Here is a 27148-nt window from a genome sequence, read left to right as displayed (position 1 = left end):
TAAATGGGTCCTCTGATCTCCTACCAGTTAATTTCTTTATTCATGGATCTTAGTCAGAGAGCGAGGAAACAACAAGAACTGTCTTTTATAGGAGTGATAGTGATGAGGGGATTATAGGACGAGTGTTCCCTCCCCCTCTATCACTCACTGCCATCTTCCTAACACAAGAAGTCCTGCACTTCCTTATTTAGTCCATTATTTAGTCATGAATAACAGCGGGGCTGAGCCCCACCAGAGGTCAGAGAGTGAAAATGGGGGGAGAACAACCAAGATGAAGACTGGACTGATCCTGAAGACCACCATCATTGGGTTACTGACTCCTCCCTCATTATCACTTTCTGTTTAAGGTCCCAAAGTTTGAGGATGTTATCACATTATTATCAACATGTAAAAGTCTGTCCTCCAATCAAACCATCATATATAAAATGGGTGTAACAAAAGAGAATCCATATTATGTGTATATATAGCAGTGGGTAGAGGGGAGAGAGCAGAAGTCTGTAATGAACAACAGAGTATATAGTACAGGGGTCAGAACTCATAATTTTTGTGTTCAGTAATCAGTTGCAGAGGTCCCACACCGCTGCCTCCCATCTCCCGGGGCTGCACTCAGTGACTTGGGTGTGAGACTATACAGGCATATCCCTCCACCCGGCACAGCCAGCAAATAACAGAGCAAGTAACCCCGGGAGAATTACTGCCAGCTGAACCCCAGAATCTCCATAAATCCAGTCTAGAGACATAAATTGTGTCTGCAGCACAGAGAAGGAAGATTATCCGAGAGAAATACAGGAATACAGGACGGGGAACACAGCTCAGGAAAGTGACCAGGGTATTACAGGCTGATTTCACCCAGTCCCCGCCCTACTCTGGACCAATCAGTGAGCAGTATGGGTTGAAGAATGTATTTAGTGTTAATGGCCCACCTGTGCTGATCTCTGTAGGAGCGTCCTCCTCTATAAATGTCCCCGTTATTCCATCCTCCTCCATAGACTGCTGATCATCCCTCACATACGTCTCTTCTTCTTCTGCTTTAACCTCAAATTCTATATCGATTGGATCTCCACTCTAAACAAAGAAAATGAGAGAGAATATCATCTGTAGGTTATAAGCTTATTATTGTGATTATATATATATATATATATATATATATATATATATATATACATACACACACATATACACATACATACATACATACATACATACATACACACACACAAACCCAATTCCAAAAAAGTTGGGACACTGTACAAATTGTGAGTAAAAAAGGAATGGACTCATTTACAAATCTCATAAACTTATATTTTATTCACAATATAATATAGATAACATATCAAATGTTGAAAGTGAGACATTTTGAAATGTCATGCCAAATATTGGCTCATTTTGGATTTCATGAGAGCTACACATTCCAAAAAAGTTGGGACAGGTAGCAATAAGAGGCCGGGAAAGGTAAATGTACATATAAGGAACACCTGGAGGACCAATTTGCAACTTATTAGTAGAGATGGCCTTGCGGTTCGCCCGGCGGTGGATTCGCGGCAAATTTTGCTTGTTCACAAATACGCAAAAAGTCAGACTTTTGCCGATGTTCACGAAGATGTCCGCGCCGCCATTTTCTTTTTCTTTCAGAAGAACTTTGACCCGTGACACAGCCGTCAGGTGGAATGGGACATCCAATTAAAACATTTTAGCACATGGACAGTCCCCCTACCCTATAAATAGACCTGAGCTGTCGGCCATTTCACATTCTGCTTTTTGCCAGCATATAGAGAGGTCTGCTGTATGCATCAGGGAGAGATTGCCAGACACAAATAGCTCTGTTAAGATCCATAAAAGTCCTTTTCAGTGCTGGTATTTCGGTATAGCTCTACTAGTATCTTTTCAGGTTAGGGACATGTATCCAGTTGGTGCTTTAGGGGCAGTTAGAGATCGGCAGCAGTCACACAAATCGTTCTGTTAATGTCCACAAAAGTAATTTAAAGGGCTGCAATTTTTTTGGTATTGCTGTGCAGTGCACTATATAGGGGGGGGGGGGGGTAATCCACAGTATAATATACTTTGTAGAAAGCATATTATAGTGGATTAGTAGTAGTATTGTGCACTATGCAGCATTGTGACAGGTGTGGTGACTGAGCGTTGCTGCAGCAATACTACAAACAGTGCCAAACTCCGTGGCCAATTTTTTGAACAACTGGTGTGATAGACCAGTGGCCCCCCAATACCACATATTGAAGTGGGGTGTTATTTAACAGTATACTTTTCTAAGAGAGTATTTTAGTCCTGCAAAAATGTGGCTTCTCGCTGTGTTATCTGTGCTACACACAGTGACAACAGTTACTGGCCAATTATTTGTAGAACTGTTGTAATAAATCTGTGGCCCCCAATACCACAGATTGAAGCGGGGTGTTATCTGAGTATACTTTCATAAGTGTATTTGTGTCCTGTAACAATATTGCCTCTTTTACTGGGTTAACTCTGATACACACAGTGCCAAACTCCCTGGCCAATCTTTTGAACAACTGGAGTGATAAACCAGTGGCCCCCCAATACCACATATTGAAGTGGGGTGTTATCTGAGTATACTTTCATAAGTGTATTTGTGTTCTGCAACAATATTTCCTCTTTTGCTGAGTTAAGTCTGATACACACTGAGGGCAGAGAAAAGGCGGAAGTGTTAAATCATTTCTTCTCTTCAGTCTTCACAAAAGAATCGGGGGGCTACACGAACCTAGCTTGTAAGGCCGAACTAAATAACACACCTCAGGTAGTGCCGCCATGGCTAACAGAAGATAGACTTAGAACTAAACTAGAGAAACTTAACATAAATAAATCACCGGGACCGGATGGCTTGCACCCGAGGGTTCTTAAAGAGCTCAGCCAGGTGATTGCCAGACCATTATTCTTGATCTTTAAGGATAGTTTACAGATGGGTATGGTGCCAGCTGATTGGAAAAAAGCCAACGTGGTACCGATATTTAAAAAGGGGCCAAGGTATATCCCGGGGAACTATAGGCCGGTCAGCCTAACATCTGTAGTCTGCAAGATTTTGGAGGGGATGTTAAGGGACAGCATACAAGTCTTTAGTAATTAAAACAGTATAATAAGTAGTAATCAGCACGGATTTATGAAAAATCGTTCTTGCCAAACTAATCTATTAACCTTCTATGATGAAGTGAGCTGCCACCTAGATAAGGGAAAGCCTGTGGATGTGGTATATCTGGACTTTGCAAAGGCTTTTGACACCGTTCCCCACAAACGCTTACTGTACAGACTAAGGAAGGTAGGTATGGACAATAAGGTGAGTACCTGGATAGAGAACTGGCTCCAGGGGAGAGTCCAGAGGGTGGTGATTAATGGGGAGTACTCAGAGTTGGGCGGGTGTGGAAAGTGGGGTCCCCCAGGGTTCGGTCCTGGGACCAATCCTGTTTAATTTATTCATAAATGATCTAGAGGAGGGGATATCTAGTACAATCTCAGTATTTGCAGATGATACTAAACTAGGCATGCCAATATCTTCTATGCAGGATGTAGAAACCTTACAAGCGGACCTGAACAAAATAACGGGGTGGGCAACTACATGGCAGATGAGGTTTAATGTTGATAAATGTAAAGTAATGCACTTGGGGGCCAAAAACCAGAAAGCAAGCTACTCACTAGGGGGGAACCTCTGGGTGAGTCTAGGATGGAAAAGGACTTGGGGGTACTGGTAGACAACAGGCTTGGCAGTGGCATGCAATGCCAAGCCGCTGCAAGCAAAGCCAACAGAATACTGGGATGTATAAAAAAGGGGATTCACTCCAGAAATAAAGAGATTATTCTCCCGCTCTACAAGACTCTGGTCCGGCCACATCTGGAGTATGCTGTCCAGTTCTGGGCACCGGTCCTCAGGAAGGATGTGCTGGAACTGGAAAGAGTCCAGAGAAGGGCAACAAAAATAATTAGGGGAATAGAGGACAGGCTACAGGCACTGAACTTATTCTCTCTGGAGAAGAGAAGATTGAGGGGGGATATGATATCAATGTACAAATACTGTACTGGCGAACCTAGCATAAGGAACAAACTATTCAGAGTAAGGGAATACAATCATACACGTGGCCACTCACTAAAACTAGAGGAAAGGCGGTTTAACCTTAAAATGCGTAGGGTGTTCTTTACTGTGAGAGCGGTAAGGATGTGGAATTCTCTTCCACAAACAGTCGTATAAGCAGGGAGCATTGATAGTTGGATGGACTGTTGTCTTTTTTCAACCTCACTAACTATGTAACTATGTAACACACAGTGCCAAACTCCCTGGCCAATTTTTTGAACAACTGGTGTGATAAACCAGTGGCCCCCAATACCACATATTTAAGTGGGGTGTTATCTGAGTATACTTTCATAAGTGTATTTGTGTCCTGCAACAATATTGCCTCTTTTGCGGAGTTAAGTCTGATACACACAGTGCCAAACAGTGTTGCCATCTGCAGCCTTTGCAGTCAACGCATAAGTCGCGGAAAGCCCAACACTCACCTTGGGACAATCGCCTTAAGAAGGCACCTAAACTCCCAACACCGAGCCCAGTGGGAGCAACACAGTCAGAAGTTGAACCCACAAAGCCACACTCCAGGCTCTCACCGTTCAGCCCCTTCTCCTCACATTTGCCCTCCACTCCACCTTCCATGATGCCGTTGTCACGTTGTTCTGGAAAAAGGCAGGCTTCTGTGGTCCAAATGTTGGAGCGGAAAAAAAATGATGACGCCGGATAACCCTCTTGCCCAACATTTGACTGCTGGCTTGTCGGAACTGATAGCCCACCAACTACTGCCATATCAACTGGTGGACTCTGAGGCTATTCGTAAATTTGTGGCCATTGGAACACCACAATGGAAGGTCCCAGGCAGGAAATATTTCTCGCAAAAGGGCATTTCAGAGCTGTATGGCCATGTTAAGCGGCAAGTGAATATATCTCTGGCACACAGTGTTGGTGCCAAGATACATCTGACCACAGACACATGGTCTAGCAAACACGGGCAGGGAAGGTATATCACTTTTACTGCCCACTGGGTGAACCTTCTGACGGCCGTTAAGCATGTAACCTGTGGCATCCGTGTAGATTAAGTTGTACTGCCACGGATTGCAAGCAGGCCTGCCTTTTCTTCTCCTCCTCCATCATCCTCCCTCTCCTCCTCGGCTGACTCCTCCTCTTCCGCTGCTACCGTCTCTTCTCCTGCACCGCCCAAGATCCCCAGAACCTATTCCACATGCCAGGTGAGACCTTGCTATGCTGTGCTGCGTCTGTTGTGCCTGGAAGCCAAGAGCCACACTGGTCCTGCACTCCTTTCAGCTTTGCCTTCACATGCAGATCAGTGGCTGACACCGCTCAATTTGACAGTTGGTAAAGTGGTGTGCAATAACGGTGCCAATCTGCTGAGTGCGCTGAAACAGGACAAAATAACACACGTGCCATGCATGGCACACATCCTGAACTTGGTGGTGCAGCGATTCGTTGGCAAATACCCTGGGGTCCAGGACGTCTTGCGGCAGGCCAGGAAAATCTCGGGCCATTTCCGAAGATCTTACACAGCCATGGCTCGCCTTGCTGACATTCAGCGGTGACACAACCTGCCCGTCAGGCGTCTCATTTGTGACTGCCCAATGCGATGGAACTCAACGTTGCATATGCTTGATAGGCTGTTCCAGCAGAAACATGCAGTTAACGACTACCTGTAAAAACTCTGCGGCAGGACAGGTTCTGGGGAACTTGGGTTTTTTTCACCTCGCCAGTGGCTGCTCATGCGGGAGGCATGCAGACTTCTGCGACCATTCAATGAGATCACCAAACTGGTCAGTCACGGCCAGGGCGCCGTAAGTGACATCATACCTTACGCCTTCTTTCTGGAGCGTGCATTGCGTTGTGTCATTGATCAAGCCGTCGAGAAGCAGGAGCAGGAAGATGAGGAAGTCGCAATGTTGGATGAATTCCCAGTGGGTGCTACTCCATCTGAGACAAATCAACAGCAGGAGTCTGAAGAGGAGTCAGAGGAGGATGGTGCTGGGGGGGGGGGGATGAGGAGGAGCAAGAAGAGCATGCTTTAAACCTTTCTGGGATCCCTGGTGTTATCCGTGGATGGGGGGAGGAGAACGAGGACGACATTATCCTGGATGATGAGCTGGAAGCAGGCCACTACACCGCTTCCAGTTTAGTGTGAATGGGAGCCTTCATGCTCCAGTGTTTTAAGGGGGACCCCCGTATAAAATGCATAAAGGCCAAGGACCAGTACTGGGTGGCAACATGCTTAGACCCCCAGTACAAACATAAAATGGCAGAAATGTTACCACAATCACAGAGGGCGGTCAGAATGCAGCACTTCCAGGCCTTCCTGTGGGAAATGCTGCATTCTGCTTTTGCGTGCGCTGACAGAGGAATTTCCAGTCACAGAGAGACAGTTGTGGGTAGCAATCCAACAGCACCTGAAAGAAGAGGGCGGTTTGAAGATGTCTTGGTCACTTCAGATATGAGATCCTTCTTTCAGCTGAACCATTGACAGCTGTACTCCGGATCCAGCAACAAGGAACGCCTAGACCGACAGGTGTCCGACTACATCGGGTTAACGGCCGATGTGGACGCTCTGAGGAGTGATGAACCCCTGGACTACTGGGTGGGCAGGCTTGACCTCTGGCCAGAGCTTGCACAATTTGCAATGGAAATGTTGGCTTGCCCCCCGTCCAGTGTCCTGTCCGAAAGGACGTTCAGCGCAGCAGGGGGGGATCGTGACCGATAAGTGCACTCGCCTAGCTCATGACAGTGTAGACTACCTCACATTTATAAAAATGAATGAGGCATGGATCTCTGAGGATTTCAACACATGTGACCAGTAGACCATGTTTCATTGAAATTCCTCATGCCAGGCCACAAATATCCGCCAGACCGCCATCCACCCACAGAAATTTCTGGTCCTTGGCTTCGCTACATACAGCGGCATTTCATATCCATTGAATGGCAAATTTTTGGGGCCTTTTAGGGCTGACAATTATTTTTTCTGTGAATGCCTAATGTACCTCCAGCCATCAAATACTACGTTCTTTGCTGTCAGTTAAACCCATGTGGGCTAATTTTTGGGGCCTATGCAGGCCGACACTTACTTCTGTGTCCTGTGACTGCCTAATGTACCTCTAGCCATCAAATACACTACGTTCTTTGCGGTCAGTAAAACCCATGTGGGCTAATTTATGAGGCCTAGACACTTACTTCTGTATACTGTGAATGCCTAATGTACCTCCAGCCATCAAATACTACGTTCTTTGCTGTCAGTTAAACCCATGTGAGCTAATTTTTGGGGCCTATACAGGCCGACACTTACTTCGGTCTACTGTGAATGCCTAATGTACCTCTAGCCATCAAATGCACTACGTTCCTTGCTGTCAAGTTAAACCCATGTGGGCTAATTTTTGGAGCCTATACAGGCCGACACTTACTTCGGTCTACTGCGAATACCTAATGTACCTCTAGCCATCAAATACACTACGTTCCTTGCTGTCAAGTTAAACCCATGTGGGCTAATTTTTGGGGCCTATACAGGCCGACACTTACTTCTGTATATTGTGTGAATGCCTAATGTACCTCTAGCCATCAAATACACTACGTTCTTAGCTGTCAGGTAAACCCATGTGGGCTAATTTTTGGGGCCTATACAGGCCAACACTTACTTCTGTATCCTGTGTGAATGCCTAATGTACCTCCAGCCACCAAATACTACATTCTTAGCTGTCAGTTAAACCCATGTGGGCTAGTTTTTGGGGCCTATACAGGCCGACACTTACTTCTGTATCCTGTGAATGCCTAATGTACCTTCAGCCACAGAATACAACGTTCTTAGCTGTCAGGTAAACCCATGTGGGCTAATTTTTGGGGCCTATACAGGCCGACACTTACTTCTGTATACTGTGAATGCCTAATGTGCCTCTAGCCATCAAATACACTATGTTCTTAGCTGTCAGGTAAACCCATGTGGGCTAATTCTTGGGGCCTGGAATGGGCGAATCTTACTTCTGTATCCTGTGATTGCCTAATGGACCTTCAGCCACAGAATACTACGTTCTTAGCTGTCAGGTAAACACATGTGGGCTAATTGTTGGGGCCTGGAATTATCCTGTGAATGCCTAATTTTTCAGACTGGAAATGAAAAAACAATGGGTCTGTAAAGGTTCCGCCAAATTTTGGAATGGATGCGGACCCATTTTACAGATGTGTGAATGGACCCTATATGTATTAGACATGTATTTACCGGCTGCTGTCAGTTCTGGCTGATTTATAAAAAAAAAATTTAGGGCAACTTTTTCGATTACAATACTTCTGTTATGACATTGTCCATGTGCTGGGTCTATTTGTGCACAGCTAGTATGTCTTTTGTGGCTGCAAATATGACCTAAAGGTTTTTAAAGTTCGCCTCCCATTAAAGTCAATAGGGCCCGCCGCGAACTTGTGGTTCGCGGACTTTTGAGAAAATTTGCGGCTGACGTTCGCGAACCGCCCCGGCCGATGTTCGTCCATCACTACTTATTAGGTCAATTGGCAACATGATTGGGTATAAAAAGAGCCTCTCAAGAGTGGCAGTGTCTCTCAGAAGTCAAGATGGGCAGAGGATCACCAATTCCCCCAATGCTGCAGCGAAAAATAGTGGAGCAATATCAGAAAGGAGTTTCTCAGAGAAAAAATTCAAAGAATATAGCAATAATAAAAATAATAAACATAGTCCTTGAAAAGTGCTCGGTGCAAACTTTAAGTTCCAGCAGCAAATACAATTGGACTTGATGTGAAATGCCTTCACCAATCACCATACACCCAGTGCTCGGATAAAATACTTCTTACCAAAAGAAGTTGACCCCTTAATTATAGGGGGTCATGATCGCAATGTATCTCCACAAGAGCTCCAAAATCTCCTATTACAGTCTTCACATCCAGTGTGTGATAAGCCAGAAGTAAACAGATGACTCCGAGACTCCGGACTTTGCTATAGTCATGCAGCTGTCCTCAGGTGCTGCCCTGTACACGGCCCGCTGCAGCACTGCTCTGGGATCACACACAAGCCCCGCCCACAAGCCCAATGCTGCTCCACACTGGCAGGCAGCCCTCCTCTCCTCTCCTCAGGCTGCTCCTCTCTGCAAGGGGATAGCAGAGAGGAGCAGCCTGAGGAGAGGAGAGGAGGGCTGCCTGCCAGTGTGGAGCAGCATTGGGCTAGTGGGCGGGGCTTGTGTGTGATCCCAGAGCAGTGCTGCAGCGGGCCGTGTACAGGGCAGCACCTGAGGACAGCTGCATGACTATAGCAAAGTCCGGAGTCTCGGAGTCATCTGTTTACTTCTGGCTTATCACACACTGGATGTGAAGACTGTAATAGGAGATTTTGGAGCTCTTGTGGAGATACATTGCGATCATGACCCCCTATAATTAAGGGGTCAACTTCTTTTGGTAAGAAGTATTTTATCCGAGCACTGGGTGTATGGTGATTGGTGAAGGCATTTCACATCAAGTCCAATTGTATTTGCTGCTGGAACTTAAAGTTTGCACCGAGCACTTTTCAAGGACTATGTTTATTATTTTTATTATTGCTATATTCATTGGAATATTCACCTTTAAATAATTGGTTCATATGTTTATGTTATTTATGCATTAGCACTTTATTGTGAGTATACTGCTGAGCGCAATAACCCACATTCACTATCACATATTGCGTTTTCACGTTTTTATTGCTGCTCGCTAGAAGAAGAAATTCCCTAATTTTTCACATTTATATATTTATTGTTAAATATCACTCCATTTGCGCAGTTCTTTTTTCGGTTACACCGAATTTTGTTTTTCTAAAAAATTCAAAGAGTTTAAAGTTATCATCTACAGTGCATTATATCATCCAAAGATTCAGAGAATCTGGAACAATCTCTGTGCATAAGGGTCAAGGCCAGAAAACCATACTGGATGGCGGTGATCTTCGGGGCCCTTAGACAGCACTGCATCACATACAGGAATGCTACTGTAATGAAAATCACAACGTGGGCTCAGGAATACTTCCAGAAAACATTGTCGGTGAACACAGTCCACCGTGCCATTTGCCATTGCCAGATAAAACTCCATAGGCCAAAAAAAAAAGCCAAATCTAAACATGATCCAGAAGCTCAGGCGTTTTCTCTGGGCCAAGGCTCATTTAAAATGGACTGTGGCAAAGTAGAAAACTGTTCTGTGTTCAGACGAAACAAAATTTGAAGTTCTTTTTGGAAAACTGGGACGCCATGTCATCCGGACTAAAGAGGACAAGGACAACCCAAGTGGTTATCAGCGCTCAGTTCAGAAGCCTGCATCTCTGATGGTATGGGGTTGCATGAGTGCGTGTGGCATGGGCCGCTTACAGATCTGGAAAGGCACCATCAATGCTGAAAGGTATATCCAAGTTCTAGAACAACATATCCTCCCATCCAGACGTCGTCTTTTTCAGGGAAGACCTTGCATTTTCCAACATGACAATGCCAGACCACATACTGCATCAATTACAACATCATGGCTGCGTAGAAGAAGGATCCGGGTACTGAAATGGCCAGCCTGCAGTCCAGATCTTTCACCCATAGAAAACATTTGGCACATCATAAAGAGGAAGATGCGACAAAGACCTAAGACAGTTGAGCAACTAGAAGCCTATATTAGAGAAGAATGGGACAACATTCCTATTCCTAAACTTGAACAATTTGTCTCCTCAGTCCCCAGAAGTTTGCAGACTGTTATAAAAAGAAGAGGGGAGGCCACACAGTGGTAAACATGGCCTTGTCCCAACTTTTTTGAGATGTGTTGATGCCATGAAATTTAAAATCAACGTATTTTTTTAAACATTTGATATGTCATCTATGTTGTATTCTGAATAAAATATTGAAATTTGAAACTTCCACATCATTACATTCTGTTTTTATTCACAATTTGTACAGTGTCCCAACTTTTTTGGAATTGGGTTTGTGTGTATGTATATATATATATATATATATATATATATATATACACATATACACATCCTCTCCAGAAGTCCATGCTCTAGATCAGGCATGTCCAACCTGCGGCTCGGGGGCTGCATGCGGCCCAGAGCCCCAGGCAATGCGGCCCACTGCCCCCTGACAATTTTTATTTTTTTTTTGATGGGGAAGAAGGAATTCAGGTTGGGTCATGGCCACAGTGGCTTCCAACTAACTGTAGGCAGAGGCTGCCTCGGAAATGATCATCCTCTAGTTGTGATAAATTAGTGCTGGGGGGGGGGGGCGGCAGCACGGGAAGGGCGCGGTGGCGTTTTAATACTTATATATCTTAACTATAGTATATATTTTATATGCGGCCCGAGAAAATTTCTCTACACTCAATGTGGCCCAGAGAAGCCAAAAGGTTGGACACCCATGCTCTAGATCATTGTTCCCCAAACCCCGGGCCGCGGACCGGTACCGGTCCGTGGATCAAACGGTACCGGGCCGCCCGAGGAGCTTTAAATTATTTTACTGTGGCAGCCGGAGCGCGAGAGCACTCTGCGCCCGAGCCCGCCCATTGTGTAACAATAGCAAATGAAAATTCGCTATTGTCACACGTATCCTCCTCCTGGCCAATCAGGGAGAGGGTCCTTAACGCTTTCTGATTGGCAGAAAGGAAAAACCCATGCCATTGGCTGAGGAGGTGGGAGGACTGAGGACTCGAGAAGACGCGGGGACTGAAGAGAAGCTGCCGTGAGGTAAGTGCACTGGTCTCGCGGGGGGAACGCTGGCATCTCTGCATTGAAAGGGGGCACGCTGGCATCTCTGCATTGAAAGGGGGCACGCTGGCATCTCTGCATTGATTGGGGGCATGCTGTGGCACTATGCATTGATTGGGGGCATGCTGTGGCCACTCTGCATTGATTGGGGACATGCTGTGGCACTCTGCATTGATTGGGGACATGCTGTGGCACTCTGCATTGATTGGGGGCATGCTTTGGTCACTCTGCATTGATTGGGGGCATGCTGTGGCACTCTGCATTGATTGGGGGCATGCTGTGGCACTCTGCATTGATTGGGGGCATGCTGTGGCACTCTGCATTGATTGGGGGCATGCTGTGGCACTCTGCATTGATTGGGGGCATGCTGTGGTCACTGTGCATTGATTGGGGGCACGCTGGTCACTTGCATTGACGTACCCCCCCCCCCCCCCCCCCTCAGCGGGCCACAGAAAAATTATAAAATGTTGACCGGTCCGCGTCGATAAAAAGGTTGGGGAGCACTGCTCTAGATGCTCCAAACCACCAACCTTGTAACATTGAGGGATGGTGTGAACTTCTTGTGCGGAGTCCTGGGAATACAGAGGACGGGGACATCTCTTTGGTGGGTTTCTGTAGCTGGATGATTCCACCATGGAGTCCTGATACAGAACTTTGTGTTCCTTTAGAAACTCTGACTCCTCCATCACCCCATCCTCATTATCCTCCTCCTTTATCTCTTCTTTAACCTCAACTTTAGAATCTCTCAGGTTTCCAATCTGAATATATAATAAAAATGACATCAATTGTAACAATGCAGATAATGTACAGATCCTAATGATACTATCAGTGATTGTTCCTCATCTACCTGGTGATGGTGAGGGATGGTGTGACCTTCCTGTGTGGAATCCCGGGAATACAGAGGACGGGGACATCTCTCTGGTGGGTTCCCATTACTGGATCCATCTGTAGGAAACACACACACTGACTGAATACATTGTTTCTATGTGTTTATCAGATGATGGGGGATCTAGGTGGAGCCTCCGTACTGCTCTCTCCTTTACAATAAAGTCTCCTCTTACCCGGTGATGTGAGGGGCGGCTGATTCTCCATCATGACGTCCTTCCCAGCACCGCTCACCTCTCCTGATGATCTCTCTGGTGACTTCTCAAATCTTCTTTTTATCTCTCTATTCTATCAGGGAGGGAGGTGGAGGCAATGTGATGGTCATATGATCTCCAGACTTCACAGGAGGAAAACTCTAGATTTGAACACAAATAGTACAATTAAATGACATTCCCAGAATCCTCCTCACCTCACTGGTCAGGTCTCTTTTTTTTTAAAGCAAAAAACAAACACATGAAAGAACCATGCGGAAGGTTATCAATAAGATCCATGTAATATAACTAGTAAAAAACTTTATTGATAGAAAAATTCCCTGAATATGGAACACGTGAAATGAAATGATTAGAACATCACCTCCACCAAACAGCATAAATAACAACACATAAAATGTGACAATGGTTAAAAACTGTCCAAACTCGAGACCAATCCAGAGTGCACTAACATGTTTGATGTACTCCCGAGTGGTTGTGCAGGGTATCAACTACTCCACAAGGGAGTCACAAGTGTTGATCCTCAAGAAATCTCAGACAAAGCCACAAAGGTGTAAATCAAGCAGTGCATACTACCATAAGGTAGGGATTAATCCGACATCCTCATGCTAAAATAAAACAGTGTGTGATATAGAGCATTCCTTATAAAAATTCAGTGGAAGTTTGGTCCCGATGAACGGAGATACTATTGAGCAATATGGGATCCAGAAGGAAAGGGAGCATCAATGCTGCATAGACAATTAGTCTTCATGAAGTAATTAGAGATACGGCAAGTACCCACAAAAGGTATGACACTTGATGTGAATAATGAAGTAGTTGGCAGCATCAGTAATGGAAAAGCAATTGAAGCAAGCTATATTATTGGCATTATTGATCCGCATCTATAATTTGATTAGATAATTCTCTACAGTGGTTTTCTCCTTATACCACCACTGCACCTTATATATCTAGTAGTTGTTTTCTAATAGATTGTATATATATATATATATATATATATATATATATATATATATATATATATATATATACACACACACACACACACACACCTTTTTATTTAAACCCCACTTCATTTTGATATTACATACAATGCAGGTCCAACAGCCCTACTTTGAAAGTAAGGAGGCCTGGGGTTCGGCCCACACCCTAAGAGCATCAGAAAAATTACCAGCCACTCATTGTTTCCACAGGGACTCACCTGGTTACCATTACCTGCCTCATGAGTCCAGCCTACAGCCGGCCCCTTTTTTCTATTTAAACTGCCTTTCTCATTTACTCCGTGCCTTTGCCTGGTCAACATCTCCAGCGTGTCTCTGCTGTGTTCCTGTTATGACTTGCCCTGACTGACATCTCTTCTGATTTCTGATCCTGATTTTTGGCTTCTGACAACGGTGATTTCTGATCCCGGCTTTTCTAATTACCCGTTCTGGCTTCCAAACCCTGGCTTCTGTTTTTTAACAATGTTCCTGTTCTGTGTTATTTTTACTATTACATTAAAGGTGTGATTTTAACTGCATTTTCTGTCTCTGCCTAGTTGATGGTTCCTGATAGTTGTGCTCTTGCTCCTCAGTCCAGCATCCTGGTTTTTGGCTGTCAGGCATTCTTTATTTCTGTCTATCTGCAAGGTGACTTTTGTGGTCAGTCTCTGGGTGGAGACCAAACCTGATTGAAGCCAGTCAAGCCCCCAGTCTCATGCTTGTGATATTGCCTTTGTAACACGTGCTTCAAGCTCTCTGTTTGTCTGCCCTGCTCTGCTGTTTGGATTCCCTTGTTGAAGGCCTTTATTCGGATATCGACTACTCTCTGCCTTTCTTTTGACTATGGATTTGACCCTGACGATTCTGAACCTTGCCTGCCTTGTAACTGGACTGTCGTTGAACCACTCTGCCTGTCTGCCAAACGCAAGTACCTGGTAGCTGTGCTCAGTTCGTTCCTGCCCTGGTGTGGTGGCCAGGCACCATAGTATTGTGTAGAAGTCCTGGGGGCAACTGAGTACTGGTAGGCCTGCTTGCCTTATAGGAAAGGAGGCTGCTATAGGCGAAGAACACAGAAGCCAGCTATAGTGTCTGGCCACCTGCGTTTTATATATATATATATATATATATATATATATATATATATATATATATATAAATAATATATATTAAAATATAAATAGTCTCAGAGTCCATATAAAGCAGGCAAGAAAGGGAAGTATATTCTACATAGACTAACGAGGTGAGAAGGTCATTGGTGGAAATGGGGCCATCTCCAAAATTAAGGAAATGTTTGAGCCCTGTAAGTGGGGGAATGCCATGACCCTGAAGGGGTTCATCTACGTTTCCACACTATATATGGCTGGGGAGCGCACATCTATAAGTGGGTTCTTTATTTAAGTGGGCGCACTTTGGCTCTGCACTTCAGCGATTGCACAAAGCGAGAATACACAGCAAACTACTTTGAAAAACACCAAACTGACTGCAGGTGACCTTGTTTCCCCATTCCGCTCTCCTTCCTCTCTGTAACATGTGCTTTCTACCAATCCTTCTGATAGTTGTGTCCACACTCCGTAATCTCTCTGTTCTTCACCCCTCTTCTCCACCCCACAGCCTGTATATATCACCCTCACTTCTGTCCTCTCCCTATTACTGCACTTACCAACTCCTGCCAATTCTAAACTCACATGGGAATAAAACCTCCATAACCCTGAGGCACGTCCCTTCATATAAATTGCAATCCCATATTAACTCCCTCACCCTTCTGCTTCTCCCAACCTCTAGAGATTAAACCCCAAACCCTGGGCCTCCATCGCTTAAACGTACCCAAATCTCCCATCACTCCACAATTTAGTTTCTAACCCTCTTCTTCCCAAAACAAGCTCCCCCCCTTCTCTTGTGCCCTTTGGAATGCCTGCTCTGTCTATAACAAACTAACTTCTGTCCATGACCTCTTTATCACTAACTGTTTGCTGTTACTGAAACCTGGCTTCATGAATCCAACACTGCTGCTCCTGCTTCCCTCTCCCATGATGGCCTTCTCTGGACTCACTTTCCCAGACCCTATGGATGGAAGGGAGGTGGAGTGGGAATCCTTCTAGCCCCATATAGCATCTTTCAGGTAATTCACCCACCTGCCTCTCTGTCACTCTCCTCATTTGAGGCACATTGTATTTATCTATTTTCTTCAGTTTGTTTTAGAAGTGCTTTGATCTATCTGCCACCTGGACCCGTATCAACCTTTCTTGACTGGCTACCCTATTTTCGCTCTTCTGAAATTCCCAAAATTATTCTCGGTGACTTTAACATCACTGTTAAAACTAACACTCCTGCTACTTCTAAACTGCTCAATCTAACCTCCTCTTTTGACCTGAAGCAATCGATTCATGCTTCTATTCACTCTGATGGCAACACCCTTGACTATGTATTCTCCTACCTATGCACTCTGTGCAACCTCTCCAACAATCCTTTTTCTCTCTCTGATCACCACAATATTATTTCCAAAAGCTCCCAGACTTTCCCCTCCTCTCCCTCCAACCACCTAACAATTACCCATAGAAACCTTTGCCACCTAATCCTTCTCTTTCCTGCTACTGACCACCTCTATGACAAAATCTCACCCATGTCCTGCCCCAAACTAACCACTTCTGTCTACAATAGATCTCTGTCCTTCACCCTGAATGAGCTCGCCCCCCTCAGTACACACAGATTTAAGCCCCGACCCCTTCAACCGTGGCAAACAGACAACACCAAAAGCCTCAAAAAACATCTCTTGAGCGCCTGTGGTGTAAGAATAAGTCTTATAAAGTCTTCAACAAATATAAATCTGCTCTCCAAAAAATACAATTCCTGTTTCCTCACTGCCAAGCAGACCTATTTTATCACTCTCATTAACAACTTATCATCCAGTGCCCATCAACCCTTGTCTACCCTTAACGCTACTTTGTCCTCAACTGCCTTTATCCACTAACTGATCCACTGCCCAGGAAATCGCCAATCACTACAAAAATGAGATTTATACATTTTATGATGAGATCTCCTCTGTACAGATATCACTCCATATTCACAGGCACAATCAACTCTTCCCTTTTTCAAACCTGCTACTGTAGACGAGGTTGCAAAACTTTTTTCAACACCCACCTAACCACCTGCCCCCTGTACCCTTACAAAGATTGCAGTCACCCTCTGACTCTATTCTACACGTTGTAACCCACATCTTCAATAACTCCCTCTCTTCTGGCATCACGCCCATACCTAAAAAGACCTTCATTGGACCCCCACCAATCTGAACAACCTACACCCCATCTCCTTGCTCACCTTTTCCTCCAAACTTCCTGAATGTCTAGTCTACAACCAACTGTTATATTCTCTGTGTTGTGAGAGACACAGGACTCTGGTCTGGAACAACGGATGTTTATTCAAGACTCACTGTACACTCCAACATGCATTACAGGACAGCTCAGTATATCAATGCATCTCTTACATGTCTCTAAGATGGCCACTCTGCCCCTTGACCCTTGTCATCACTCCTGGGTGGAGCCAGCCTTAAAGTAACAGTACATGTGAAACCCTTCAGGTATAACACCTTCCATCCATCCCTAAAACTCTAAACTTCCTGAATGTCCAGTCTGCAACGAAACTGAGCGCCCATCACTGGAAATAATCTTCTTGATCCCTTTCAATCACGATTTCATCATCAACACTCCCCAAAAACTGCTCTCCTTAAACTCTCAAATCATCTGCTAATGGCCAAATCCAATGGACACTACTCTGTACTCCTACTGGACCTCTCTGCCGCCTTTCACACAGTAGACCACCCCCTCCTTAAAAAACTCCAATCCTTTGGTCTCTGTTACTTTACTCTTCGCTAGTTCTCATCCTACCTATCCCACCACACCTTAAGCGTCACAACTTTACTTCCTCCTCTCCCCTTCCTTTCTCCGTCGGGGTTCCACGCGGTTCTGTTCTTGGACCACTCCTGTTCTCCATCTAAACCTCTTGCCTGGGTGAGCTCATAGCCTCCATGCCTTAATACATTTCTACACTGATTACACCCAAATCTTTGTCTCTACCCCTCAGCTCACTCCATCAGTCTCCTCATATATCCTGGACTGTGAACTATCCTTATCAGCCCCACAACCAATCACTGTCTAAATCTTGCCTCCTCAACCCCTGCAACATCTCCAAAATACCCCTCTTCCAAACCAATGACACCATAAAGCTCCTAGTTCACTCCCTGGTCATCTCTTGCCTCAACTATTGCAACTTCCTCCTCATTAGATTACCTTTACATGGGCTATCCCCCCTTCAGTCCATCATGAATGCTGCTGCCAGGGTTATCCACCTTACGAACCACTCAGCATCTGCTACTCCTATCTGCCAATCCCTCCACTGGTTTCCATTCAGTGTCCTCCACCCCTCTCTGCCAATCCCTCCCCCGGCTTCCATACAGTGTCCTCCACCCTTCCCTGTCAATCCCTCCACTGGCTTCCATTCAGTGTCCTCCACCCCTCTCTGCCAATCCCTCCACTGGCCTCCATTCAGTGTCCCCCAAAGCCATCCACAACTCAGCTCTCAGTAACATCACTAACCTAGTCTCACAATACCAACCAAAACATTTTCTTTGTTCCTCCCAAGACCTCCTGCTCTCTAGCTCCCTTGTCACCTCCTCCCATGCTTGACTCCAGGGATTCTCCTAAGCCTCTCCCATCTTCTGGAACTCCCTTTCCCAATTTGTCTGTCTATCTCCTACTCTGTCCACTTTTAGACCATCCCTGAAAATCCTTCTCTTCAGAGAAGCCTTTCCTGCCCCACCTGACTGGAGTTTTATTTTCTCCATCAGCTCATCTCCCACAGTTATTGCCTTTTGTATCCTTTGACCCTCCCTCTTAGATTGTAAGCTTTAATGAGCATTGTAACTGTACTGTCTGCCCTCATGTTGTGCAAACTTTTGGCACAATACAGGGAGTAACTACAGGGTTGCAATTGCAACCAGGCCCCATGCTCCAGGGGGCCTGTGCGGCTCCCCTGTACACCTGGACAGGAGGGGTGGTGGGGGCAGCATGTAGAGAAATCACTGTCCTCCTCTAGCTGCAGGGGGAAAATGGAGGAGATTGGTTCCTCTGTACGACACTCCTCCGATCCAGTTCACTCGTGTTCTGCTGTCTCTGGGCCCCTGTGTGCTGCCTTGACACCCCCCCCCCACCCCCACTGTGCTCCCTTCCCTCTCCTGACGGCTACTGCAGGGGATGTGTCACAATAGAGAACCAGGAAGGGGTCGGTAAATATGTAATTTACCAGCTCCTTCCATTCATGAATGGACAGAGTCATAGTCAGTGACATTGTATGAATAAAATGATAAATACTTTTAAAGTACCAAAAAATAAAAACTACTGACACCAGTGGGTGAACTTCCAGGATCACAAAGGTCACACTTGTGAACGGGCCCTGGCATTCCACCTCCGTGGGAAGGGCCCCAAGATGACAGGAAGATGGCCCACCGCAGAACTTGTGAAAGGGTCCCACTGCGGGACCGTAATAAAGGGCCCTGCAAGGAGACTAAAGGGTCCCAGGATCAGTGGGAAGAGATCCAGGCTTGAAGGGAAGGGCCCTGGCAAGGGGTCCGGGGCACCCTTCATGGTTTCTAGCTCCGGGGCCCTGCGCCTCTGGCACAATTAAATTCTGTATAATAATAATAATATTAATAATATATGTGTGTATCATCATCTGCTGGTGATAAAAGACGTCACAGTGTCACAGTACGGAGGAAGAGGACAGACATGACGAGGGGTTACTGGGTGTAAATAAAAAATAAGATCTTATTACCTCCTCAGCTGGCAATTTCAGTGATGTCTCCTCGCTACTTCGTCCCGACTCACCTTTCACATGGGAAATCCTATTTTACACCTGACATCACTTCCTGTCCATAGCTAACATCACTTCCTGTCTTCCATAGAAACTTCCTGTCCAGGTAGAAGAGAGATCACCACCTTGTGGAGCTTTAGAGGAACTGCAGCCCCGAGAGCCGTCTAGTAGTGTGAACACGGCCTTGTGCTGTGTGTGTATGTACTGTATATCCTTATAGATGGGGTCATCTCCACTCCTACCAAGGGGGAGAGAAATATATTACTGCCTATTACAATAAGGTGACCATATTTTAAGAATGAAATCCAGGGACATTTTTTTTTTTTTTTTTATTGGCAGATGGTAAACTATTTTCTAAGCATATTTTCTTCTAATGATACAGTACTGTATATGTGTTGTATGTGGGATGTGTTTATGGAATGATTGTAAGATATATACATTATTTCTCACATTTCGTTCATGAGATAGAAAAAAAAAGATGCTTCTTAGAATTTTTTTGGGATATGACTACCAAATGTTAAGAAGATAAGAGGAAAAACTTGGAGGGGGAGGATGGGGCAGCAAAACTCAAATACAACCTGGGGTGATGGTGTCATCCTCTCTGCAAAAGGTAAGAAATATTGCAGAGCTGCAATGTGCAAATAGTGATGGGACCCCCGATATATATATATATGTATATATATATATAATCATAATAATAAAATATGCACATCAATTGTACATTGTATTATGATTATACAGTATATTGGGGGGGTCTCACCTCTATTTGTACATTGCAGCTCTGCGATATTTCTTCCCTTTTGCAGAGAGGGTGACACCATCACTCCTATATTCTAATACACGGGTTGATTAGCATCTCTGTTATTATTATTGTATGTGGGGGGTTTCACCATTATTTGCACATTGAAGCTCTGCAATTTCTCTAAATATTTTTGCAGAGGAGGTGACACCATCACTACTGTGTTGCAATACATTGGTGGATTTGCACTGGATTTTCATGTATAGGTGTCACCATTGCACTTATAAGTCCATTTGTAGAATATTATTGATGAAGTGTAGGGCAGTGCTGCATTTTTTGCTTTTTATTGTTGTACGTTAGATGAGGAAACCAGCTAACAAGATTCTCTTATTGCTTTTAAGATATTTTAGTTGCATTGTAGATGTTTTACTTGATTTGTTATGTCCTCTGTGTACTGGTAGGTAAGCAGTGGCCCTGCATATTGGTGGTCAGTGTTCCCCTGTATGCTGGTGGTCAGTGTACCCCTGTATGCTGGCGGTCAGGGTGCCGCTGTATGCTGGAGATTAGTGTGCCCCCTGTATGCTGGCGGTCAGTGTACCCCTATATGCTGGAGGTCAGTGTACCCCTATATGCTGGAGGTCAGTGTGCCCTCTGTATGCTGGCGGTCAGTGTACCCCTGGATGTTGATGGTCAGTGTTCCCCTTGTATGCTGGCGGTCAGTGTACCCCTGTATGCTGGCAATCAATGTACCCCTGTATATTGATGGTCAGTGTTCCCCCATGTATGCTGGTGGTCAGTGTACCCCCTGTATGCTGGCGGTCAGTGTGCCCCCTGTATGCTGGTGGTCAGTGCGCCCCCTGTATTCTGGTGGTCAGTGTACCCCTGTATGCTGGCGGTCAGTGTACCCCTGTATGCTGGCGGACAGTGTACCCCTGTATGCTGGCGGACAGTGTACCCCTTTATGCTGGCAGTCAGTATGACCCCTGTATGCTGGTGTCAGTGTACCCCCTGTATGCTGGCGGTCAGTGTACCCCTGTATGCTGGCGGTCAGTGTACCCCTGTATGCTGGCGGTCAGTGTTCCCCTGTATGCTGGCGGTTAGTGTGCCCCCTGTATGCTGGCGGTCAGTGTACCCCCTGTATGCTGGCGGTCAGTGTACCCCCTGTATGCTGGCGGTCAGTGTGCCCCCTGTATGCTGGCGGTCAGTGTACCCCTATATGCTGGTGGTCAGTGTACCCCTGTATGCTGGAGGTAAGTGTACCCCTATATGCTGGAGGTCAGTGTGCCCCTGTATGCTGGAGGTCAGTGTACCCCCTGTATGCTGGCAGTTAGTGTTCCCCCTGTATGCTGGCGGTCATTGTACCCCTGTATGCTGGCGGTCAGTGTACCCCCTGTATGCTGGCGGTCAGTGTACCCCCTGTATGCTGGCAGTCAGTGTACCCCTGGATGTTGATGAAATATTTTATTCTATCTTTTCATGTGACAACACTGAAGAAATAACACTTTGCTGCAATGTAAAGTAGTGAGTGTACAGCTTGTATAACAGTGTAAATTTGCTGTCCCCTCAAAATAACTCAACACAGCCATTAATGTCTAAACCGCTGGCAACAAAAAGGAACACAACCCTAAGTTAAAGTATCCAAATTGGGCCCAAAGTTTCAATATTTTGTGTGGCCACCACTATTTTCCAGCACTGACTTAACCCTCTTGGGTAGGGATGATCGAACAGTTCGGGTCGACCATCGGTTCGACCCGAACATTGACTGTTCGAGGTTCAGCCGAATTCCGAACTTTTTGCGGACTTTTTAGACCCCCCAGACAGTAAATCCCTAAATCCAAAGAAATCTCTTTTTTTTTTCAATAATTTTTTCAATAATTGTCTCTCTATCAAAAATGACAATTTTTAAGAACTTTTTTTTGTGTGATTAATAGTCCCTGGGGCATGACCCAGAACCCTAGGCACTTTTTAGGGGCATTTATTGGGTTTTAGGGCTTCAAAATGGTGTTTTTTGATTCCAGAAGTTCGGGTCCCATTGATTTCAATGGGGTTCTGGAATCCGAACCGAACTTTCAGGAAATTCGGGTGTTCTGGTCGAACCAAACTTTTCAAAAGTTCGATCATCCCTACTCTTGGGTATGGAGTTCACCAGAGCTTCACAGGTTGCCACTGGAGTCCTCTTCTACTCCTTCATGACAACATCACGGAGCTGGTGGATGTTAGAGACCTTGCGCTCCTCCACCTTCCGTTTGAGGATGCCCCACAGATAGATGCTCAATATGGTTTAGTTCTAAAGACATGCTTGGCCAGTCCATCACCTTTACCCTCAGCTTCTCTAGCAAGGCAGTGTTCGTCTTGGAGGTGTGTTTGAGGTCGTTATAATGTTGGAAAACTGCCCTGCGGCCCCCGGGAAGGGGATCATACTCTGCTTCAGTATGTCACAGTACATGTTGGCATTCATGGTTCCCTCAATGAACTGTAGCTCCCCAGTGCCGGCAACACTCATGCAACCCCAGTCCATGACACTTCCACCACCATGCATGACTGTAGGCAAGACACACTTGTCTTTGTAATCCTCACCTGGTTGCCGCCACACATGCTTGACACCATCTGAACCAAATAAGTTTATCTTGGTCTCATCAGACCACAGGGCATGGTTTCAGTAATCCATGTCCTTAGTCTGCTTGTCTTCAGCAAACTGTTTGTGGGCTTTCTTGTCTATCATCTTTAGAAGAGGCTTCCTTCTGGGAAGACAGCCATGCAGACCAATTTGATGCAGTGTGCGGCGTATGGTCTGAGCACTGACAGGCTGACCCCCCACCCCTTCAACCTCTTTCGCAATGCTGGCAGCACTCATACGTCTATTTCCCAAAGACAACCTCTGGATATGATGCTGAGCACGTGCACTCAACTTCTTTGGTCGATCATGGTGAGGCCTGTTCTGAGTGGAACCTGTCCTGTTAAACCGCTGTATGGTCTTGGCCACGGTGCTGCAGCTCAGTTTCAGGGTCTTGGCAATCTTCTTATAGCCTAGGCCATCTTTATGTAGAGCAACAATTCTTTTTTTTAAGATCCTCAGAGAGATTTTTGCCATGAGGTGCCATGTTGAACTTCCAGTGACCAGTATGAGAGAGTGAGAGTGATAACACCAAGTTTAACAAACCTGCTCCCCATTCACACCTGAGACATTGTAACACTAACGAATCACATGACACTGGGGAGGAAAAATGGCTAATTGGGCCCAATTTGGACATTTTCTCTTAGGGGTGTACTCACTTTTGTTGCCAGCGGTTTAGACATTAATGGCTGTGTGTTGAGTTATTTTGAGGGGACAGCAAATTTACACTGTTATACAAGCTGTACACTCACTACTTTACATTGTAGCAAAGTGTCATTTCTTCAGTGTTGTCACATGAAGAGATAGAATAAATTATTTACAGAAATGTGAGGGGTGTACTCACTTTTGTGAGATACTGTATATTTTATCTTGTACCTAGGATCCTTAGGGCCGATACCTATATATACAACACATTTTGGTCCATTTTATCTCCCCTGTGGTTGGGTTAATTTGTTGGGGGTTGGAAGGAAGGCCGTGTGCTAGTAAGCCATGTTTGTATTTATTATGATGTACATAAATACAGATTATGTTCTATGTTCATGAAACACTAATATCGAGTCTGTTAATTTTAAAAGAAAACTGTCTGTACATCTTCATAGTCCTGAAGAAGCCTTGTGTGAAACGCGTTGACCAGTGAACAGACGACGATAGAGGAATATGATCCGAAGCAAACACAGTGACGTGCCTCCATCCCTAATGGTTAATGCAAACAGAAAACAGAGGTGGTGGGACTTTTAATGAGGCAGGTCACCAACTAAGATATACAAAAATAGAATCTGAACGTAGTCATTTATTATACATACAATAATTGATACAAATGTTGACATCAGTAACAAATATGATGCAGACATGTATACAAAAAAAGCTGAGACAAAAAAAAATCCATATAGTAAGGAGATTGTTATAATAGTAATAAGATATATTCAGTAATAAAGTACATGGTCGTCACTAAATGTTACATCTAAGTGAAGAGAGGAAATATCTATACCTACACAAACCTTATGATATATACCAACTTATCCTTATATATGTATGATGTACATGAGTGAAATTAGTAGGAGACATTGATCTCCTGTTTACGAGCTGAGCTCAGTTTGGGGCCAGTTTCCTCATTTTATTGAGATCTGGTTTTAGATAAATCAATAAATGTTATTTTAGGATAAATCCATGTAGTAGTTATCTGTCTCATGCTGTGCCCTTAAAGTCCACACATATGACAGTGGTTCCTTGTGAACATCTGTAGGTTCCCATTTCTCTGAACAGATAGGATGTTGGGACTCTCAGGATAGCTCTGGTTTTTCTTCTATTCAAGTTCTCCAAATAAAACATAAAAACACTTCCCCTAGACTGGTCATTGAAGACAACGCGCGTAAGAGTGTGTGCACCTGCCTGTGTGAAAATACCCTGTGTCTGGCTGAGGAGTAATCAGCGGGAGTCCCGGACAAACCAATATCCAAGCGGCTCCTGTGGGGGTACCGCTACGCAGAAAGCAAACCTTGCTTCAACAAACAGTTCTCTCCTCAGGACAGAAAAGAAGACAAAGGTAGGCGACTGCACCAAACTTTGATAAGATGCTGCAATGCACATCGATCACCCAGAGAGCAGAGTCCTCTCCATATGTTTTCCTTTTGGTTACTCCCTAGCAGCCCGCATGGCGTCTGCTCCCTTCTGCTGACCTCAAGCCAAACATACTCACGTGTCCCAGATCTCTTCCACAGGGCAATCGATGCATCCGCAGGGCGACCCGGATCTCAGAGGCAGGAACACAACTGCTATATCTGGGTTGGGCACGCTTAGAAGACATTGGCAGAATGGAAACATTTGTTTCGGATAGATCCGTTATGTCACTAATTTTGTTTCGTTACGGAATTCATTTAGTTTGGTTTCGGAATTTGTTTACTTTTGTTTAGTTTTCCTTAAATTTCTTTTCGTTTTCGGTAAAATTTGTTTAACTTATAAATTTTCTAACGAATTTCAACTTTTCAGAACGATCGGAATTCCGATCGGTTGAAAAACGATCAAATTATTTGAATTCTGTGTGAAGAAATAGCTGGTTGTTAAGCAGTGGGTTGGGAAGCCGGCCGCCCACATCCTTAACAACCGATGACTCATCAGCTGTCAGCGGGCTTCCCCACTGACAGATGAATGGAAAGAAAAGAATGCTGTCATTGCCTGGCAATAGAAAAATGTTTAGAAAAATGATGTCCCCCCCCCCCCCCCCCCAGTCCATACCAGGACCACGCCAAAATGTAAAAAAAAAAAAAAATGGCATGGAGCCCCCCCAAAATCATACCAGACCTTTACCTGAGCATGCAGTTTGGAAGGTTAGGAAAGGGGAGACAAGCAAGCACCCCTCCTAACCCAGACCATATGCCCTCAACATTGGGGAGTGGGTGCTTCGGGGCACTTCTCCTCCCCCCCACCCCCAAAGCACCTTGTCACCAAATCCCGCCCCCCCATGTGAATGAGTATCGGGACCATAGTACCTGTATCTAATCACCAAAAAAAGTCAAAAGGTAATAAAAACACACACACAATTTTTGAAATATCCTTTATTAAAAAATAAAATCCAGCGTTCCCCAATGTAGATCCGTCATCAATCACAACGCCCGCCGCACCCGAAAAAATAAATTAAAAAAACACGCTCTCGCCGTCATGGAAGTCCTTTGTCCACTGCAGGCTCCCTGTTTCACATCTTTTATATAGGTAAGGGGCGGGGTCACCTGTCTACATCACCTGGTGGCACCACCCCTTCTGACGTCAGGACACAGAATGCACCAGTCCATGACGTCAGAAGGGGGCAGTACTACCAGGTGAAGTAGACAGGTGACCCCACCCCTTACCTATGTAAGAAATGTCAATTGGAGGAGGAACCTGCAGTAGTTATTTTTTTTTAATAAAGGATTTTTCAAAAATTGTGTGTGTTTTTATTACTTTGACACTTTTTTGGTGAATAGGTACAGGAACTATGGTCCCGATACTCAATCACATGGGGGGGTGGGATCTGGGGGCCCACTTGGTAAAAGGGGCTTTCATATTACAAGCCCCCACCCTGCAGACCCCCACAAGCACAGGCCATGGTTGTGGGGAAGAGACCCTTCAACATGGGGACAAGGTGCTTTGGGGTGGGGGGGGGCAGAGTTCCCCAAAGCACCCACCCCACATGTTGAGGTGAGGACATGTGGCCTGGTATGGTAACGGAGGGGGGGCTCTCACTCATCCATCCCACTCTCCTGACCTGCTGGGCTGCATGCAGGGATAAAGGGTCTGGTATGGATTTTAGGGGAGAACCCACGCTGATTTTTTTTCCCTTTCATTTTGGCCCCTAAGGGCCTGGTATGGACTGGGGGGGGGGGGGGGCATTTTTTATTTTCTATTGCCGGCATTCTTTTCTTTACATTCATCTGTCAGATTTGGATACATACGAATCTAGGAATAACCAAAAATTGGAAAGTTGGAATTTGTATTTGCACCAAGACAAATTTCAGGTGTCTAACACTTAATGGTCACCCACTAACAGCTCGGCTCCCAGCCAATACAAATGGCGGCTGATGGCAGGGCCCACTCTCCAGGCATGGATCCTCTACATATGTGTGCCATAACACCACCCC

The 27148-nt window shown here is 45.2% G+C and overlaps 2 protein-coding genes across 2 annotated transcripts in view; both read right to left on the bottom strand.

Annotated features, from left to right (window-relative positions):
- LOC309543577 (uncharacterized protein) overlaps positions 1–27148 on the bottom strand; it is a 67314-nt gene that overhangs the window by 1874 nt on the left and 38292 nt on the right. The gene's annotated exons all lie outside the window — the stretch shown is intronic.
- LOC309543578 (uncharacterized protein) lies at positions 37–12912 on the bottom strand (the record flags this gene model as incomplete). Its single annotated transcript, XM_082276043.1, has 4 exons — positions 12812–12912; positions 12598–12695; positions 12281–12508; positions 37–48 (listed from the first exon to the last, which is right to left on the bottom strand). Exons 1-4 carry the CDS (start codon positions 12843–12845, stop codon positions 37–39), a joined length of 372 nt encoding a protein of 123 aa, XP_082132169.1. The 5' UTR covers positions 12846–12912.

The sequence above is a fragment of the Pelophylax lessonae genome (genome assembly GCF_965119305.1).
Source record: "Pelophylax lessonae genome assembly, contig: HAP1_SCAFFOLD_232, whole genome shotgun sequence".
Taxonomy (NCBI): domain Eukaryota; kingdom Metazoa; phylum Chordata; class Amphibia; order Anura; family Ranidae; genus Pelophylax; species Pelophylax lessonae.
This window is presented reverse-complemented; position numbering and strand designations above follow the sequence as displayed.